At 46.7% G+C, this 17,832-nt stretch overlaps 1 protein-coding gene and 1 long non-coding RNA gene across 3 annotated transcripts in view; one reads left to right on the top strand and one right to left on the bottom strand.

Annotated features, from left to right (window-relative positions):
- Nucleotides 1–582: 582 nt before the first annotated feature.
- Nucleotides 583–11,020, bottom strand: LOC110350429 (uncharacterized). Its single transcript, XR_002397004.2, has 3 exons — nt 10,725–11,020; nt 5,275–5,920; nt 583–2,328 (listed from the first exon to the last, which is right to left on the bottom strand). It is a non-coding gene; the product is annotated as an uncharacterized LOC110350429 (long non-coding RNA).
- A 17-nt stretch (nt 11,021–11,037) lies between these two features.
- Nucleotides 11,038–17,832, top strand: part of Sesn2 (sestrin 2) — a 40,300-nt gene continuing 33,505 nt past the window's right edge. For both annotated transcript variants that reach the window (XM_021263172.2, XM_004850752.4), the window contains exon 1: nt 11,038–11,503. In XM_021263172.2, the coding sequence (XP_021118831.1) occupies nt 11,414–11,503 (90 nt within the window). In that variant the 5' untranslated portion in view covers nt 11,038–11,413. The remainder of the gene's footprint in view (nt 11,504–17,832) is intronic.

Genomic DNA, 17,832 nt, shown 5'->3' with positions numbered 1-17,832 from the left:
GTCCAACTACAACCCGGACAGTGCAGGCAAGAAAGTTGTACCCAGCAGGGAGTTGGACAGTGTTTTCAGATGTCTGCTTATCTGAGCTATTTATATTTGCTTCTCTGTCCTTTGCCTGTTTGAACGTAGCTGCCAGATTCTGCACATGATCCAGCTCTCTACTCTCCTTCCCCACCTCAATCAAGCACCTATTTTAGGCATTAATAATGTTCCCAGAAATAAACTTTTAGTTTTGGGTTTTTTTAAACTTTTAGTTTTGTAACTAGGACTAGGGAGGAAGCTCAGTAGTAGAGCACACAGCACCCACAAGGTCCTGGCTTCAACCCCTAACACTGCAAATAAATAAGTAAAATTTTATATTTAGCATCAAGAGTCTTGACTAAAGGCTAAGTCAAAGAACGCTAGGGCCGGGGATTTAGCTCAGTGGTGCCGCCACTTGCCTCAAAAGTGCAAGGTCCTGAATTTAATCCCTGGTACCAAAAAAAAAAGAACACTGGTACATGCTTGAAATTCCAGCTACTTGAGAGGCTTAAGCAGGAAGATCACAAGTTCAGGGCCAGCCTGGGCAACTTCAATTTTAGTATATGTGCTGCCAAAGTGAGCACCTGGGTGATTTCAAAATAAAAAACAGGGCTGGGGATTTAGCTCAGTGGTTTCACCGCCTGCCTGGAAAGCGGAAAGACCCGAGTTCAATCTCCGGTACCAAGAAAACAAAAAAAAAACCAAAACATAAAAATGCACACCACTGGGGGCTGGGGATTTAGCTCAGTGGTTCTGCCACCTGCCCCGAAAGCGCAAGGACCCAAGTTTGATCCCCAGTACCAAAAAAAACAAAAAACAAACAAAAATATGTGCACCATATTGTTATGTAGAGCTGTTGTAGTCAGGGTTTTGGCAAGGGAGTACATTTACTGCAAGATACATAGTTTATTAAATTATTTTAGGATAATTACCCAAAAAGTCAAATGCAAAAGAGTGCAAGAGATTAACAACACACTAGGGGCCCAAAGAATCCTGCTGAGGGCCTGGATCCCAGCAATGTCCCACACAAATCCAGCCAAAGGCCTAGAGTCCACGGCAATGTCTCATGCTTGTCCATATCGAGGATCTGCACCTGGAAGGCCCAAAGGCCAGTGGTGGAAGCCAGAAAACCTATGCCATTGAGATGAAGGATTTGTGCCACCAAGCTAAGGGACCTACATTGGAACTCCCCTGACAAACAGCAGCCATTCCCAGTGACAGCAAGGCCCGAGCTCCTCCTCCTATGAGAACAGCCTAGTTTGTAGCAGGAAAACCATCCGCAGCAAGTGTTTCCTATAAAATCAACAGGCCAAGATCTTCCCCTCCAGTTCTCTTTTTATGGCTATTGATAATCTTCAGGTGAATCCTCCGTGCCCAGACCACGCTGATTCAGTTCAGGTGGGCGTTATAAGTTGCCCATTAGTCAATCCACCACAAGAGCTCTTCTTGAATTCTACAGCAAGAGCAAGCATTGGTACTCATGGTAGCGAAGCGATGGAAGGCACCAGCTTATCAGACCAGTGCAGTCATGGCGGCACAGTCATGGTGATCCAGCCAAGTGATGGCTTTGGAGACAGCGATGGCAGCCAACACAGCCCAAGTGGATATGGTTTGACAGGAAAACTCCATTGATTTCCAAACCAATGTCGCATAGGCAGCCCAGGAGCAGTGAAGAGCAGCTACTACAGAAGTGGAAGCTGCGTCTTCGGGCGTGAGGGAATGGAAGGCGTGTCAGCATGCCCCTTATAAGTGGTAGATGATGATGTACAGTGGACCCTTGAGTTACAACCAGCCTGACATATGAACAACTTGGGTTGCAACCATAATTTTAACTTAGGACCGAAGTCTTGGGTTACAACCCAAATGCTGGCTGCTTGTGCTTTCAGATGATCTCAGATACAGATTTAACCCTTAAAGATTTCTGGAAGGAACATTACAACATCTTTTCCTACGTGTGGTTAATTGAGAAATCCTGGGCCAATGTCACTCTAAGGACACTGAAATCTGCCTGGAAGAAAGTGTCTTCCTAAAGTGTTATAGGAGAGAGATTTTGAAGGCTGTGTAGAGGGGCCTGAGACTTCAATTGACCCTGTGGTTGATGACACTGTCACTACAGCAGAGTCCATAGGCTTACAGATAGACAGTGCTGATGTTGAACTGGTGGAGGAACACTCAGAATAATTGTCTACAGAGGAACTTCAGCAACTTCTGGCTGAGCAACAGAGAATGGCTGCTGAGGAACTTTCTGAAGACGGGGAGTATCAACAATCAGAGCAGCAAAGATCTTCTTCTGAAATAAAGGAAATCCTGAAAAAAATGGACAGAGTTACAAACATTTATAGAGAAGACCCACCCACACAGAGAAAAAGCCAATCGTAGCATTCACTTGCTTAATGACAATATCATGTCATACTATAGAACAGTGTTAAAGAAAAGACAGAAACAGAGAACCTTGGACCCGTTTTCAGTTCTGAAAAGGTTGAGACCTAGTGAGACAGAAGCAGGTCCTAGTGGACTACAGACTCTCCTAAGGAGAGAGCCAGATTCTTGATGTTTTTATGGAAGGGGACTCTCCTTCTTAACAATAACCACCTTCCATTTCATGCTCCCTTCCTGCAAGCCAAAGATGTCAACTTGAATGGTGAGTACAGTATAAAATTGTTGTTTCTGGTAAACTAGGCACATTTTATAACTTTTTGGTGAATGCACAGAAAATTATTGATGTTTCTGGTAAATTACGCACATTATACAACTCTTTTATTATGAAAAAATTAGTTAAGGGGTGCTTTTGGAGGTTCAGAACACATTATCAGTATTTCCATTATTTCTTATGGGAAAAATACTCTTGACTTACAACCAATTTGAGTTACAACAAGCCTTCTCAAATTGAGTTTGTAAGTCAGGAGTCCCCTGTAATAGATCCTGGTCACTGACTTCAGTCAACTTCTTTAGTTTTCTTGTTTCGTTTTGTTTTGAGACAGGGTCTCATTATATATTCCAGGCTATCCTAGAACTCACTATGTAACCCAAGGTGGCCTCAAATTCATGGCGATCCTCCTGCCTCATCCTCCTGAGTGCTGGGCTCACAGGCGTGTGCCACCATTCCCAGCTAAGGTTCAACTTTTTTTTTTTTTTTGGTACCAGGGATTAAACTCGGGTCCTTGAACTTGTGAGGCAGGTGGTGGAACCACTGAGCTAAATCCCCAGCCCCAGGTTCAACATTTTTTAGCACAATCATTCAAGACCAAAGTTGAGTAAACTGTAACTGTTGAAATATTTTAAGCTTTTCTCAAGTTATATTGTAGGATGTACTTAAGCAGTAGACATGCTTATGTTAAAGCAGTTGGATTGTTAAATGTTACATAGAACATTGGATGCATATTGAAAGACATGCCATTTTGTAAAACTCAATATAGGAGCTGTGCCTACAATTAAGAGCAAAACATTTGGCATGTTTGTTAATTCTTGTTGTTTCATTTAATAATCTGTATGTTAATTTAAGCTTTTTTTAATGAGGAAATTTTGAGATACAATACCAATACTTTCGTAGGATTTTGGTCTTGATGTTTGTATGAAATTCTGGAGCCTTGATTTAAATCTTCCACTGTATTGTGATTTCTTTTTATTACACTAAGTGAAAGTTGTCAAATAAATCGTTTTTAAAAAAACAAACTGGAAGGCCAGGGATTTAGCTCAGTGGTTCCGCCGCCTGTCTCACAGGCACAAGGACTCGAGTTCAATCCCTAGTACCAAAAACAAAACAAAACAAAAGAATATTTAATATGAATATTACCATGAAATGTGCTAAGTGGAAAAAGTGGGCAAGATAATTGCACATTACATAGGATAAAAAGGAAAAAAATGGAAGATGGAACTCGGACATGGTGGCACACACCTGTAATACCAACACCCTTGAGGCTGAGGCAGGAGAATAGTCAAGAGTTCCAGACCATCCTGGACCACACTGTGAGTTCAAGGCCAACCTGAATTACATAAAGAGACCCAGTTTCAAAAACCAAAACTAGGATCAGGGACATAGCTCAGAGGCACCACACTTGCCTGGCAAGTGCAAGGTCCTGAGTTCGATCCCTGGTACCAAAAAAAAAAAAAAAAAAAAAAGGACTTAAAAAGTGTTCCTTCCCTCTTGTCAAATAACTCAGTGAAAGAATCTTTGAAATCCCTCTTGTCAAATAAATCTTTGAAAGGATGTCTTTTTTAAGCTAAAAAGTTAATATATCTATAAATAAATATAAAAAGTGTATAGTCTTTTTATTGTAGTTTTTTGACACAGGGTCTCGCTATGTAGTTCAGTCTGGGCTTGCACTCAGTATGTAACCTAGGCTGGTCTTGAACTCGAAGCCATCCTCTTGTCTCAGCCTCCTTAGTGCTGGAAAGAAGTATATAATCTTAAAACTTCTAATTCCACCTCCAGCCCAGCGTTAACTAATAACAACATCTGCAAAGACCCTTTCCTGACCTTTGTTTCCTCTGTGTAACCATGTACATCCACATTAGTTTTTCTTTTAACCTAACATTAAATCCCGCACACTTTTTCATTTCAGAGTATAGAGAGCCATCTGTTCTTTTTTTTTTTTTCTCCCCTTTTTCTTTGTATGGACGAATCTGTTTATGACTCTTTGATGGGCATTCTGGTCGCTGTCAGTTCTACGGTTTTACAACCAATGGAGCAATGAACAGCAATAAAGCTAGCTAAGGGTAGAAAGACTGAAAAACATTTAAAATCACAAAGGGGGAACTATTTTGGTGTATTTCCTTTTTTTAACTTTTATACTTTTCTGTATTTCCCTAACATTCTGTTATGAGCCGACACATAACTTGGAAGGGAAACATGCAACTAAAAACCAAATGTTTCTTAAAGAGAAAAATAGACCTATGCAGGGGATTTAGCTCAATGGCACCGCGCCTGCCTCGCAAACGCAAGGTCCTGAGTTCAATCTCTGGTACTGGGGGGGCGGGGAGAAGAAGAAAAATATAGACCAAAAAAGCAGATAGGGCAGTCGCACCCCTTCCTGCGGAGCCGGGCGGGGAGGGGAGGGACGGGCGGAGGGTGAGTCGCCAAGGTCCGCACCAATCAGAACGCGGTTGACGGGCAGAGGCTGGGGAATTTGGAGACACTCCACGCCCCTCGAACTGCCGCCTGGTTTCGCTTCAGTAGCAAGGCTGCAAACCTGCTGGGCCTACCCTACGCACCGCTGAGGGCTGCTATTGGCTGCCGGATAAAACTCCACCCACCTTTCTGCTCATTGGCCGAGAAGGATTACGTAAGAGGAGCCTGTTGCCGAGCAAAAACGAGTACCGTAACTTCACAGAGACGTTGGGGTTGAAAATATGCTTTTTTTGTCCTTAGGTTAAAAAAAAAAAAAGCTGTCTACCATTTATTCTGCACCTGCTAAATGCCAGGCTCTGTGCTCTAGAGTTTTTAGGCAGTGATAGTTATAGCCACCTTCAGTACCCATTGTCTGCCAATCACTGAGCTAGATACGTTAGACTAAGAACAATCATAATATAAATAATAAGTATGACTGATTGAACGTTCAGCCGGCATCAAACCTCGTTAAGGGGTTTTCGGGCCTTAGCTCTCGTCCCCACAGTACCCCTGTGGAGTAAACTTTACTGCACGGTTTGATACAACAGGAAACAGGTTCAGAGATGTGTAGGTTCACACAGCTAAAAAGCAAGGGAGAAGTTGTTCTTTCTGGAAATGTGCGACTTCTGGGGCAGCCTATTAAGGTGTAGTTGGATCCAGATTGGGGGCTTGCGCTTCAAGATTCTAGTCTCCTGCAGACAACTTTCTGGCTCCCACGGAGCTGGGATTGTAGGCGTCCATCACCATCCCACGCTCAAATCTTCTCTTTTGTCTGGACCTGAGGCTTCCTTCCTGTGGGATGACAGAATAAGTCCAAACAATGAGAAGTACATTTAGGCTAAGAAGTCTTTTGGGAGACTGACTGGTCCTTGCGGGCAGCAAGAGACTATTCAGCAACCACGTGACCTTTACTTAGCTTTTGCGTGACCTCTTTGCAAGACCTTAAAGTGGTGACATGGGACCTGACAATCTTATAAACCGAAAAGTGGGGCGACCTTCAGCCCATCCTTTTTTCCGACCATTCTAGCTGAGCTGTAGCAGGGCTCTGCCTGCAGGGGGCGCTGAGGGTTCACTCAGCCGACAAAACTAACCGAACTCTTCAACGAATTGCCCAAAAGAGCAGGTTTTCATATTTTATTTAATAGGGACGAGCTTTTCCAAACCTAAAGATTTCTGTCCCCCATATGCAATAGAGGAAAGCGAATTATATGTATTGCCCAACACCAGCTCTCTGCATTGTGGCGCTGGAGGGTTAGAGCTCATTTCAAATTCCTTTGTTTTGAAGATGAGCAAACAGATTCTAAGAGCTGAAAAAAAAATTCAGTTCGGATGACAAAGCTAAAAACTAGCACCTGACTTTCCTGACTCCTGAGAAGCACTCTTCGAAGATAGCTGGCCCCGTTTCTTAGAGTTTGTCATTGTCCTACCCCTAATGCACAACTCCAGGGGACAATTTCAGCGTTGCTGGTTTAGCTCCGCAGCTCGAGCTGGGAAGACCTGGGACAATTCCTGCTCAAGGAGCAATTGAATGGGTGTGTGAATAAAATTTGGAGGATGGGTCTCCTTGGGCTTTATCAAACCAATTGGAATGAGGCTTCGTTCCTGAAAGTTCCTCATGGGCAGAAATTGTGTTCTGACCTGGTGTGGGGAAGAGACCAAAAAAAAAAAAACCCTCAGTAAATGACATCTGGGGTGATAAATTATAGCCCCCGGAATGATTGTAGAATAAGGTCATTAAAGTGAAGTGATTCCAGAATTTAAGTTCAGAAAATTAATTCAGGAAGAGTAAATACAGAACAGATGAGAATCCCATTAGAGCGATAATCTGAGAGAGGATCTGAAGCTGAAGGAATCTGAAAAATATTTCAAATCTAATCTAGAGGTGATTGTGTCTTCAGGACTGGAACGTGATTGAGAAATAAAAAATAGCTTTGGCCAATCAGTGGCCTCAATGTAGCTGATGCAAGAGTCCAGAGAATATGGCAACAGGAGGAAGAGAGCTGGACTAAAGTAAAAATGCAAGGGGAGGGGGAGGAATGTGCCCAGCCAGTATCACCACCCCCTGCAGCCCCACTGGGCTAAGAGCTTCGCTACTAGATTTTCAGAACCCAGCACAGCACCTGGTACACAAGACATGGTCAGTACTTTCCGAATCAAAGGAGGGATTTGCACCTAGTAGAGCCAGTTCAGTGATTCATTTTCTCACTGGTGGCCCCTGCTCAGATTCCAGCCGCCCTAGGCCTCTTCAGATGATAACCTGATTTTTCGTGGAAACTCCCACAGAGAGGATGTGCTGGCCCATCAATTATAGGCCCTTTGACAGTTAGGTTTCTCACTCCCAATTAATCTATCTGCTTTGAGCATCCTTCCAGGTGGCAGCCCACCTCTTACACATTCACACCCTTCTCTCATCACTGGTGTGGTGGAGTTTCTGCTGTGGAGTTATTCTGGCCCTGAGTTCTTAGTGTATTACTAAGCTACGTGACTTTAGCCAATGCACATCTTGAGCCAGTTTGGGAATCTGTCAAATGGCAGACATGATGCCTACTTCATGAAGTGATGGTGAGAGTTACAAGCACAATAGATACAGCCTGGATTCTTACTGGAGCTCAGTAAATGTATATATGTGCCTCTTCTTTCTTTTTTTTTTTTTTTCTGCCTCTTCTTTCCTACTTTGCAGGCTGGATCACAAAAGATCCTTCGATTTAGAATATCAGTATCTTTTGCTTTTAATTCTCACAAAATCACTGACTTTGTAAGTAAAACTTTGGGGACGATTCAGTCACACTCCCTCAAGAGATTCTCAAGGGGTATTCCTACCAGGAGTTTAACTCATATACATTCAAAAATATTTACTGGGGGCCTGGGGAGTCATTCAGTAGTAGAGTGCTTGCTTAATGTGCGCAAGGCTCTGGTTTGATCCCCAGCACCATTTTTCTTTTTCTTTTTTCTTTTTTTAAAACTTAGGACTCACAATATGCTAGTGAGGGATACAGAGACAATTAAATTAGATCCAGCTCCTATCTTGAAGGAATTCTGAGACAGCCTGGTGCCCTCAAAAGAAGATACTGTGGGCTGGGCATTTAGCTCAGTGGTTCTGGCGCCTGCCTCACAAGCGCAAGGTCCTGAGTTCTATCCCCGGTACCAAAAAAAAAAAAAAAAAAAAGAAGATACCGTGTGACCTTTACAAGCAATTTTACCTACAGAGCTGCAGTTCCCTTGCTTTGTACAAATGGTCAATAACATTCCATTGTTAATTGGAGGGAAGGAGTGAGACAAGTAGAAATGATAATGAACCTAAATCAAGTTTGGAAACCAGTGGCTTAAAGTAGAATGTGTTGAAGGTATTGAGGAGTGGGTGGGATTACTTTTAGCTGAGCTGAAGAAGCAAGGCTTTTGGAGGAAGTGGCCTTTGAACAAAAGCTTCTTTCAGCCCACAAACAGGAAGGAAGGCCCAGAATGCCAGGTACAGTTTTAATGGGCAGTGATTTGCAAAAAAGGATACTGAAAGAAAAGTTTGAAGGCCAAACAAGGAGCATGGGTGTGGCCAGTGATAAGACTTTCTTTTTGGGGGGAGGGTGTCCAACTCAGAATCTTGGGCTTGCAAGGCACATGAGGTGCCACTGAACTAAATCCCCAGACCAAGACTACTTTCTTTTTTTTTTTTTTCCGAAGACTACTTTCTTTAGGGGGAGGTGTGCTGGGGATTGAACCTAGGGCCTAGGCAAGTGCTCCACCATTGAACTACAACCTTAGTTCTCTCCCCCCTTTTTTAGATAGGGTCTCACTAACTTGCTCAGCTGGCCTTGAACTTGGAATCCTCCTGCCTCAGCCTCCCAAGTAGCTAGGATTACAAGACATGCACTATCATGTGCAGCTTACATTTTTAAAATGAAAGTTGAACCTGATTAAAGGGTTATTTAAAAGGGAAATTAGGGCTGGGGATTTAGCTCAGTGGTTTTGACGCCTGCTGTGCAAGGGCAAGGACCGGAGTTCGATCCCTGGTACCATAAATAAATAAATAAATAAATGGGAAATTAGCCCAAAGGAAGAATAAATGACCAAGGACAAATGACCAGCAGGACATTGTGCTAGGTAGCATAAGACAGGGGAAAAAGATGTGAAAATATAAACCCTGCCCTCAAAGACTTTATAATCAAAAAGGTCAGATAATGGTAGCACACACCTGAAATTCCCGTACCTATGAGGCTGAGGCAGGTGAGTTTGAGGCCATCCTGGGCTACATAGCAAGATCAAGTTCAGCTTGGCCTGTATAGTGGGACTCTGTCTCAAAAAAAAAAAAAAAAAAGCCAGGGCCGGGGATTTAGCTCAGTGGTTCAGGCGCCTGCCTTGCAAGCGCAAGATCCCGAGTTCGATCCCCGGTGCCAAAAAAAGAAATCTTTAACTTGCCCAGGTAGGGGTAGAACTTGCAGCCTTCCTGCCTCGGCCTCCTAGAGTGAGGGGGTTACAGGCATGTGCCACCACACCTGGCACATCAGGCCTCTTTGGCTTTTTTTTTTTTGGTACAGGGATCGAACTTGGGACCTTGCGCTTTCAAGGCAGGTGGCAGAACCACTGAGCTGAATCCCTGGCCCCTTAAAGATTTTTTAAATGGCTGGAGATGTAGCTCAGTGCAACGGCTCTGGGTTCAATCCCTAGCACACACACACACAAAAAAAAAAAGAAAAGAAGAAAGAAAGAGGATCAGATAAGACATACACAGAAAACTACAACACAAGGTAAAGTGTGAAAAGTATTAAAAGAGACCCACCCTAAGTGTCTTGGGAGCTCAGAAGAGAATGAGATATATTTCCTTTTCCCAAGAAACTGGCAGCAGAAGACTAAGCCAGAGGCTCATCTTGGGAATCCTAAACCAGACTTAGAATATCTTAGATTGGACTCGGAAGGTCTAGTCCACCCTCACCCCTATCAGGATTCCGTTTAGATTAAACGATTTTTGAATTGAAGTAACAAAAAGAAGAGTCTGGGGGGAAAAAAAAAACAATGAAGAGTTTCTCTGGGAAGTGAATAGATGAATTTAACTTTGAGGCCTTGAGGTGCTAGCTGAGGCAACTTCCTTGCAAAAGGAGACTTTCGAAGGCCAGGAAATGGATGAGATCAGAGAGTGTGTGTGGAAAGAAGAGGTAAAACAGAAACTAAGGGAGCACCCACCTCTTAGGGAGTGGGAAGAGAAAGGAGTCAGAGGAGTGGCCAGAGGGCAAAGTGGGAATAAACCCAGTTGAACACGTTGTTACGAAGTTTTGAGAAACAGGGTAACAGGGGTGGAGAACGCGACAGGAGAAGGCACCAAGGGAGAAGGGAAAAAATTGCAGCAACAGAGCCTGAGATTGGACATGAGGTTGCTGACCGCATTTCAGTGCATGGGACTTTTCCTGAGACTCCACAAAGGAGGTGGATTCCCTGTGCCTGGCACATTTACAGGTGAAGTCCTCTCCGAGGCCCGGGGGAACAGGGTGGTGTTCTCTGGCCTCCAATGTCTGGTACTCAGCTCTATAATTAGCACCACTAGATACCGCGGAGCCAAACCTCTCCCAACCCTAACCAGTCCCTCCAGGAACTGAAAAGCTGAACTCACTTGGGATGGATTTCACACCTGGCTCTCTAGCGTCCGCCCGTAACGTCCCGTTTCATCATGCAGCCCTAATGACTCCCCGGGCTGTCACTCTCGTCTGGTATTGCCAGCGATATGACTAAAGCCTCTTGCAAAAGTTTGCAGCATTCGTCGGAGGCCGACTACAGCTCCCAGAATTCCCGAGCGCTTCCCTATGCCGATTGGCTGAACAGTTGGCTCCAGAGGGAGGTGTCACCCCCGCCTCCCCGAGAAACAGACATCTGATTGGCTGCGCCGCGGGGCTTTTGTGTCCCCGCCCTCCCCCGGGGACCGCAGCGGGCAGAGCGGCGCTGCTGGTGTCAGAGCCCTGCGATCGCTGGCAGTTCCACGGCGGGGATGCTGAGGAGCGCTGGATCTGTGAGCAGCGCTGGCCACTGCGGACTTCCAAGGCATTTGGGGCCGTAAGGACCCCAGCATCGCGGCCAATCCCAGGCCCCCAAGGCCATTCACTGTCCCAGAAACCAGTCTAGGGGAAGAGTCCAGCGCAGCAGCCGTCGTCCCCCGGATCGCGAGCGTTCTGGAACCCCGAGAGACACCCCGGAGTTCCAGAAGCTCCCCGGCGGCCCCCGGCCCCGGCTTGCTTCGAGCGTCGGTCCAAGACCCCCTCCGGTGCACAGGTCGCCTGCCTGCCGCGGCCGGGTCCGGTGGACACCATGATCGTTGCAGACCCTGAGTGCCGCTCGGAGCTTCAGGGCTACCTGCCATTCGCCCGGGGTGGCGTCGGAGACCCGGGGGCCGGAGAGGTAAGCGGCGGCCGAGCGACGCCACTCTTCAGGAGCTGCGTTCGAGCCTCAGGCTGTCCGGAGCTAAGTCCGCGCGCCCCCCAGGCTCCGAGAGCGGAGTGGAGCGCGTAAACCCGAACTAGGATTGCATCAACTGGCCGCCTCCGGCCTCTGCTCGCTGCCCCTCTGCCCCTCGGCCCCTCCCCCTGCTTTTCTTCCTCTACCCCCACCCCGGCCGCGAGATCCCTCCCTGGCTCTCCTGGACCCCGGGCGAAGGAGCGGGAAGCCTTTTCGGGGCTCTCCAGGGTTTGGGCTCTCGTGGAGAGAGCGTCTTCAAGTCCAGGCAAATCCCAGCCTGAGCGGCCCGACCACTCCTCCTCCCCGCCCCCTGCGCAGTTTCCCTTCCTCTCGGCGAGGCCGGCGCGCGGTTTCCCTTCCTCTCGGCCGAGGCCAGCGGGCCCAGGACTCTTTCTAGGATCTGTCCCTGCCCTGGTCCCTACCTGGGACTAGGCAGCGAAGATCAACCCTGTCCCGACCTCGCCTGCACCCCCGATTTGGAAAGGGGCGCGAGTGCTCTTGGAGTTTGGCCGGCCGCCCGGTATGCTGCAACAGCAGCCAAAGCTGGGGAGAGAGGGGGCAACTCTGGCAGTGGTTCTGAGGAGTCTTGCTGATTAGGCTGCTCCTTATTAAGTGGTCTAGGGTCTTCGAAGTTTTTTCCCCTCCCGGCCTCCCTCAGAGCCTTGAAGGGGCTTTGCCGGGAAGCAAGGAATAAGGATGAACGTAATTCGACAAAGCTTCTGCTGCCCCCATAACAGCGGTGGCATCTTATTTATTGAACATCTACTAGATGCCAGCCTCTGGGGTTTGTCAGGTCTCTGCGTCCTCTGGGTTAAACTAGCAAATACAAGCTTATACTATAGCCCCATTTTACAGGATGAGAAAATCGAGGCTTAGGAGGGGCTGAAATGAGGCTTGGAAGGAGCTCACTAACCCCATACCTTTTTTTTTTTTTCCGTATCGGACATCGAACTCGGGACCTTGCGCTTTCCAGACAGGGCGACGGAACCACTGAGCTAAATCCCCGCGCCCCACCCCCCCATACCTCATTCTTTAGCCAGGGTCTCTTGGAGTTGGAAAGTGATTGGCACCAGAGGGAATTTTGCTTGTTTCTTTGGTTTCCTAGCCTGGAGTGTTGTGGAGGTGGGTGTGTTGCGAGGCTGAGTCAGTGGAGTGCTAGGTGCTAGAGTGTGTGACCCAGGGTAAATCTGCTCTGAGCAGCACAGTTTCTGGGGTATTTTGCAGTATTGGGAATTGAATCCAGAGCCTCTTGCATGCTAGCCAAGTGCTCTACCAGTGAGCCATATCCCCAGCCCTTTTGTCAGTTTCTTTACCATTTCCCACCACCATCTAGGAGCCCCATGTGGAGGAATCCTCACTCCTCCCTCTTCTCAGCTGAGTTGCTTATGTCTGGTTTTGTGTGTGTGTGTGTGTGTGTGTGTGTGTGTGTGTGTGTGTGTGTGTGAAAGGGGAAATTTCGTTATTATTGAAATACTTGGTCTCACTGGAGTGAGCATGTGTTGGGTTGGTATCCAGCCCTCCGCTGACTTGACTGTGTTACCTCAGCCAGGTGATCACTTCTCTGATTGCAGTTTCTTCCCGTGGGTATTCGAGGGTATCTTTGAGGGTCTGTTGGGGGAATGAACTCAGAATACAAGCAAAGGCTGAAGCACAGTGCCTGACACCTAGTACTGCATGCAACATGGTAACTGCAACCAAAATCCTAGCTACTGTCAGATCGTGGTCATTTTCTTTTCTAGGATTCATCCTTTCTGATCTAGTCCCTCCTGCCTGCAGTTGTCAAGTCTGTCTCCCTCTGGGACAGGACCTGGAAAGTGGTATGAGGAGAAAAGTGCCATAGGTAGTGTAAGCAGGCTTCAAGGGACTTAAGAGGAAGTCATTTTTCAGTGGAATGGTGGTGATGTCTGAGGTATTTCTACATATTTTTCTCTCAGGAAAAGACATTAGGAAGTAGAATCTTTAGAAGATAGTGGGGTGCCAGTCTTACAGAGTTTGGTGATCAGGGTCCAAGGAAAGGACCAGATGTCTTGAGCCTCCTTAACTCCCCATCGCTCCATCCCTCTCTTCAGACAGTCACCAGGGCTGCCCTCTATCTAGTACTGCTACTGTTTTCAAGGCTGTATTGGGCTCTAGAAGCTCCCCATGCACAAGATAAATTTCTTTGCACACCCTCTTCCAGTCCCCTTCTCCATGACAGGAGTTTTCGGCCCAACTATGTGAAACAGTTACTTGGTTCACATAAGTCAAGTGTTGCTCCTCAGGCTCCTTTGCCACAGACACCCCCTGCAAGTCTCATCCCCAATACTGCCCTCTGCCTTTAATCACTGCTCACAGTGATCTCACCCTGGCTGGCTTAGCTGCTCCTTGTAAACTGTTCTGGCTTTGAGGTCAGATCTGAGTTGTGCCTGGCTAGAAGAGGATCTTTTTGCACTTACCAGAACCTGTCTCTAAAGAAGGGATAAACAATACCTGTTTCCCTTGGGATAGCTGTGAGGATTGGTGAGAGGACATCCAAAGCTGGGTGGATGACAGGGGCTGCTTATGCTATTCTTCTCTCAGGTGCAAACATAGACAATTACCTGAGTTCAGCTGCTAGGAGTGGGGTGGAAGTATGTGCCCCTTCCTGGCTAGCATAGTGACTTAACAAGTCTCTGTAACTGAGACCCAGAGTTTGTAGGCCCAAATATTAAGAACAAAGATGGAGGGGGCCTGGGATTTATCTCAGTGGTGCCCACATCTGCCTCGAAAGCACAAGGTCCTGAGTTCGACCCCCCATACCAAAAAAACAAAGATGGAGTTACTCCAAGAGGCCAACCAGATGGTGGACAAAACCCTGGGAAGCCAAACTAAGCTGGATTCAAATCTTCAGGCCTGCAGCCACTTCCAGAAGCTGTTAGGCTGCATTGTAAAGGCCCTCAGGATATCAGGCATTCCTGGATTTAAATTGCAGATTAGCCACTCATCAGCTGGTACTTTACTTTTAGACCCTTGATCTTTCCTTGTGTGCAAATTAGTGTCCCCTTTATCCCAAAACTAATGAAGGTTATGTGGAACCTTCCTGCCTGTACCTGAACTGATAGAAAAGTTAACATCTCCTAGGGCACTTGAATTGGAAGCCTGACCCTGAGCTCTGAGGCAATTATCCTCTTTTTACCACTGGTCTAAAGACCTCCTGTTGAGTAACCTCCTAGAGGGTCTGACTTCATTGTTCCTGCTGTAGCAGTTGGAATTATAAAGAACAGCCCTCTTTGGTCTCCCTCTGCCCTACATTACCTGTGTTCCTTGGGCAGATGAACTCGCCCCTCTGGTTTTCCCTTTTTTCATGTGTAAAATCACAAATCACACCTTTATCAGATGTGCTGCACCTAGGCTCACTGGCAGTTAAGATAGCCTGAGATGGTGTGGTGGGGCTGTAACCCAGCTACTCCCAGCTGGAAGTAGAGGCTGAGGCAGGTGGAATACAAATTCAAGGCCAGCCTGTGTAACATAGGGAGAGTCCAAGGCTCCATCGCCAAAAAATAAATTCAAATAACATGAAAGTGTCAGTTTTTTTCTATTGCATTAGTCACATTTCAAATGCCCCCCACCATATGTATTAGACAAGGAGAATGTAAAATATTCCATCATCACAGAAAGTTCTGTTGGATTTCCCTGTGCTAGACACTGTAGTAACAGTGGAGAACTAGAGGCCAGGTCTGTCCTCGAGGTGAGAAACAGTGAGAAATGCTGTGATAAGGGGACCCCAATGGACCCTGGGCCCTTGGGTAGAGACAAGAAGCAGCTCCCTCTTGGTGAACCCCAAGGTGCAAAAGCCCAACAAGTCTTGAGACCCTAAGAAGTTTGTAGACCTGAAAAATAGTTCCTGAACATGGAGGAATCTGGTCCAACTCTCCCACTACCTCCTTTCCGGCTGAGTGACCAGAAGTAACTTAACCTCATTAAGCTTTATTCCCTGTCTGTAAAATGGGATTATAGTGATCTCTACCTTGAAGTCTAGGTGGTCCCTGTGAAGTCACTACTTGGCCAGTGGTATACCTTGTCCGTGTGGCCCCCTACCCTCAGGGAATGGGGGGAGGGCTGGGCAATGAGACCTGCCCTGCCCGCTTTCCCCAGACACCCACCCCCATCCCCAAGGTCAGGGAAACATCCAGGGTATTGGACCCATAGAGTCTTATCTTGGGGTCTTCCTTTCAGGGCTTTATAATCTCTATTCCCTGTGGCTGGAGTGCTGGTCCCCTACATGTTTTTTTGGTTTTTGGGGGGGTACCGGCTACCGAACTCAGGTCCTTGCGCTTGCGGGGCAGGCAGCGGAACCACTGAGCTAAATTACTGGCCCTTGGTCCCTTACATCTTCACAGGCCCTGCTGCCCGCTCATCAGTTAGATGTGCACCCAAAGGCCACCTCCCCAGTGGCTTTTCCTATCTGCTTACACTGAAATATCGCCCACTCTCCACCCTACCATCATTATATTCATTGCTCTATTTCATTCACTTTTTGTGAATTGAAATCCTATTCATCATTTGTCTTTCTCCACAAGTCCAAAAGTATATGAAGGCTGAGACTTTTGCCTTTTCACTGTTGTATTCTTGCTGCCTGGAATATAATCATCAAACTCTTCACCAAATTCCACCTGGAAAGCACTTAGCACGAGGCCTTATACTTGAGAAAATGATCAATAAATAGTGCAAATAATTGTCTTCATCCTGGCTCCTGCATTTTACTGGGGCCCCACCTCAGACCAACTCAATTAGAATAGTTGGGGGTCAGACCTTGGTACTGGTATTTTTTAAACCTCTCTGAAAGGAATTCTAATGTACTGCTTGGGCTGAGAAGCTCTTGTTTGAAATAACAATGAGGTTAATGATGGCTGACTTTTATTAAGTGCTTTGGGGGATGGAAGTGCAGAATGCCTTGTAGTATTATCTCATTAAATCCTCAGGAAGACCCAGTGAAATTAGCTACTACTTCTCTATTATTTGGTGAGGAAACTGAGACTGGTGTAGCTAACAGCAAGCAAGGAGTGGAGGTGTCATTTGACCCCCAGCAGTTTGTGCCAAAAGCCCCTCTCTTGCTGGGTGTGGTGTGCACACTTGTGATCCCAGCACTCCAGAGGCTGAGGCAGGAAGATCACCTCTTCCCAGGCCAGCCTGGGCTACATAGTGAGTTCGAGACCAGCCTGAACTACAACAAAGCCAAAAAACCAGAAAAAAACCCTCCAAAGTATATATTATTGGTGTTGTGGCTGTTGGAAGATGTCTATGGATCTAAATCCAAAACACACAGACCTCAGGGTACCAGGTCCTCCTTTTTTTTGTTTTTTTGTTTTTTGGTACTGGGGATCAAACTCAAGACCTTGCACTTGTGAGGCAGGCGGCAGCACCACTGAGCCAAATCCCCGGCCCTCGGTCCTACTTTTGACAGCTCCTAGGTCAGAATTTGAAGTGAGGTGGTTCCCCAGGCTGTTCCTGTCCCTCTGTGGCATCTCTGGTGAGTCCAAGACCCTTGTCGTCCCCCACCCCAATTCTGCCTGCCCTGCTGTGGTTTTCTCTCTGCCCTCAGATCCCCAAGGAGGAGGCAATTTGTGGAATCAGCAGTTCTTATCTCCCAGACTGAGCTGTAGGGTTTTTTCTCTTGGGTGAGGGAGGACTGCAGCTGTGAAGGGAGTGTTTCTATAATTGTGGTTACTATGCTGGCCTTGCTTGGACCAGCCGGGCCTGATAGCTCCCAGTGTGGGCTGAAAGGGACCTAAACAGTCAGTTTAACCCACTTTGTTCAGGATTAAGGCCTAGAGAGTCTAGATTACTTTCCCGGAGCCACACAGCAGGTAAGTGGCAGAATTGGTACACCCACACCTCTCTCTGGAGGCTTTTGGCCTCCTGAAAAAAGTCCAGTTACAGTTTTTAGTCCCTAGCATACTAAGTCTGGATATTTTTGTTTGTTGAGACAGGGTCTCTATATATAGCCCAGGATATTGGCAATCTTGACTATCTTAAATTGGTGATCCTCCTGCCTCAGCTTCTTGAGACTGGGGTTATAGACTTGCACCATCATGCCTGGCTTAAGTCTGGATCTTAATGGGAAAGGGAGGGTTGAGGGACTCTGTCCCTCTCCAGTGAAGGTATGGCTCTGATTTGAGTAAGGTAGCTCCAAGGCCAGCGTAGAGGAACCCCTCTTTCAAATTAAGTGAATAAATAAAATATCCTTCCTGAACTCCATCTTTAGGACTAGGAGAAGCAGGTTTAGTGTGTTGTTCTGAGACAGATGTACTTCA

The sequence above is a fragment of the Heterocephalus glaber genome, unplaced genomic scaffold, assembly GCF_053883595.1.
Source record: "Heterocephalus glaber isolate CG9 unplaced genomic scaffold, H.glaber_assembly_v1.0 deba00001452, whole genome shotgun sequence".
NCBI classification, from domain to species: domain Eukaryota; kingdom Metazoa; phylum Chordata; class Mammalia; order Rodentia; family Bathyergidae; genus Heterocephalus; species Heterocephalus glaber.
The sequence above is the reverse complement of the archived record's forward strand: the minus strand, read 5'-3'. Positions and strand labels throughout refer to the sequence as shown.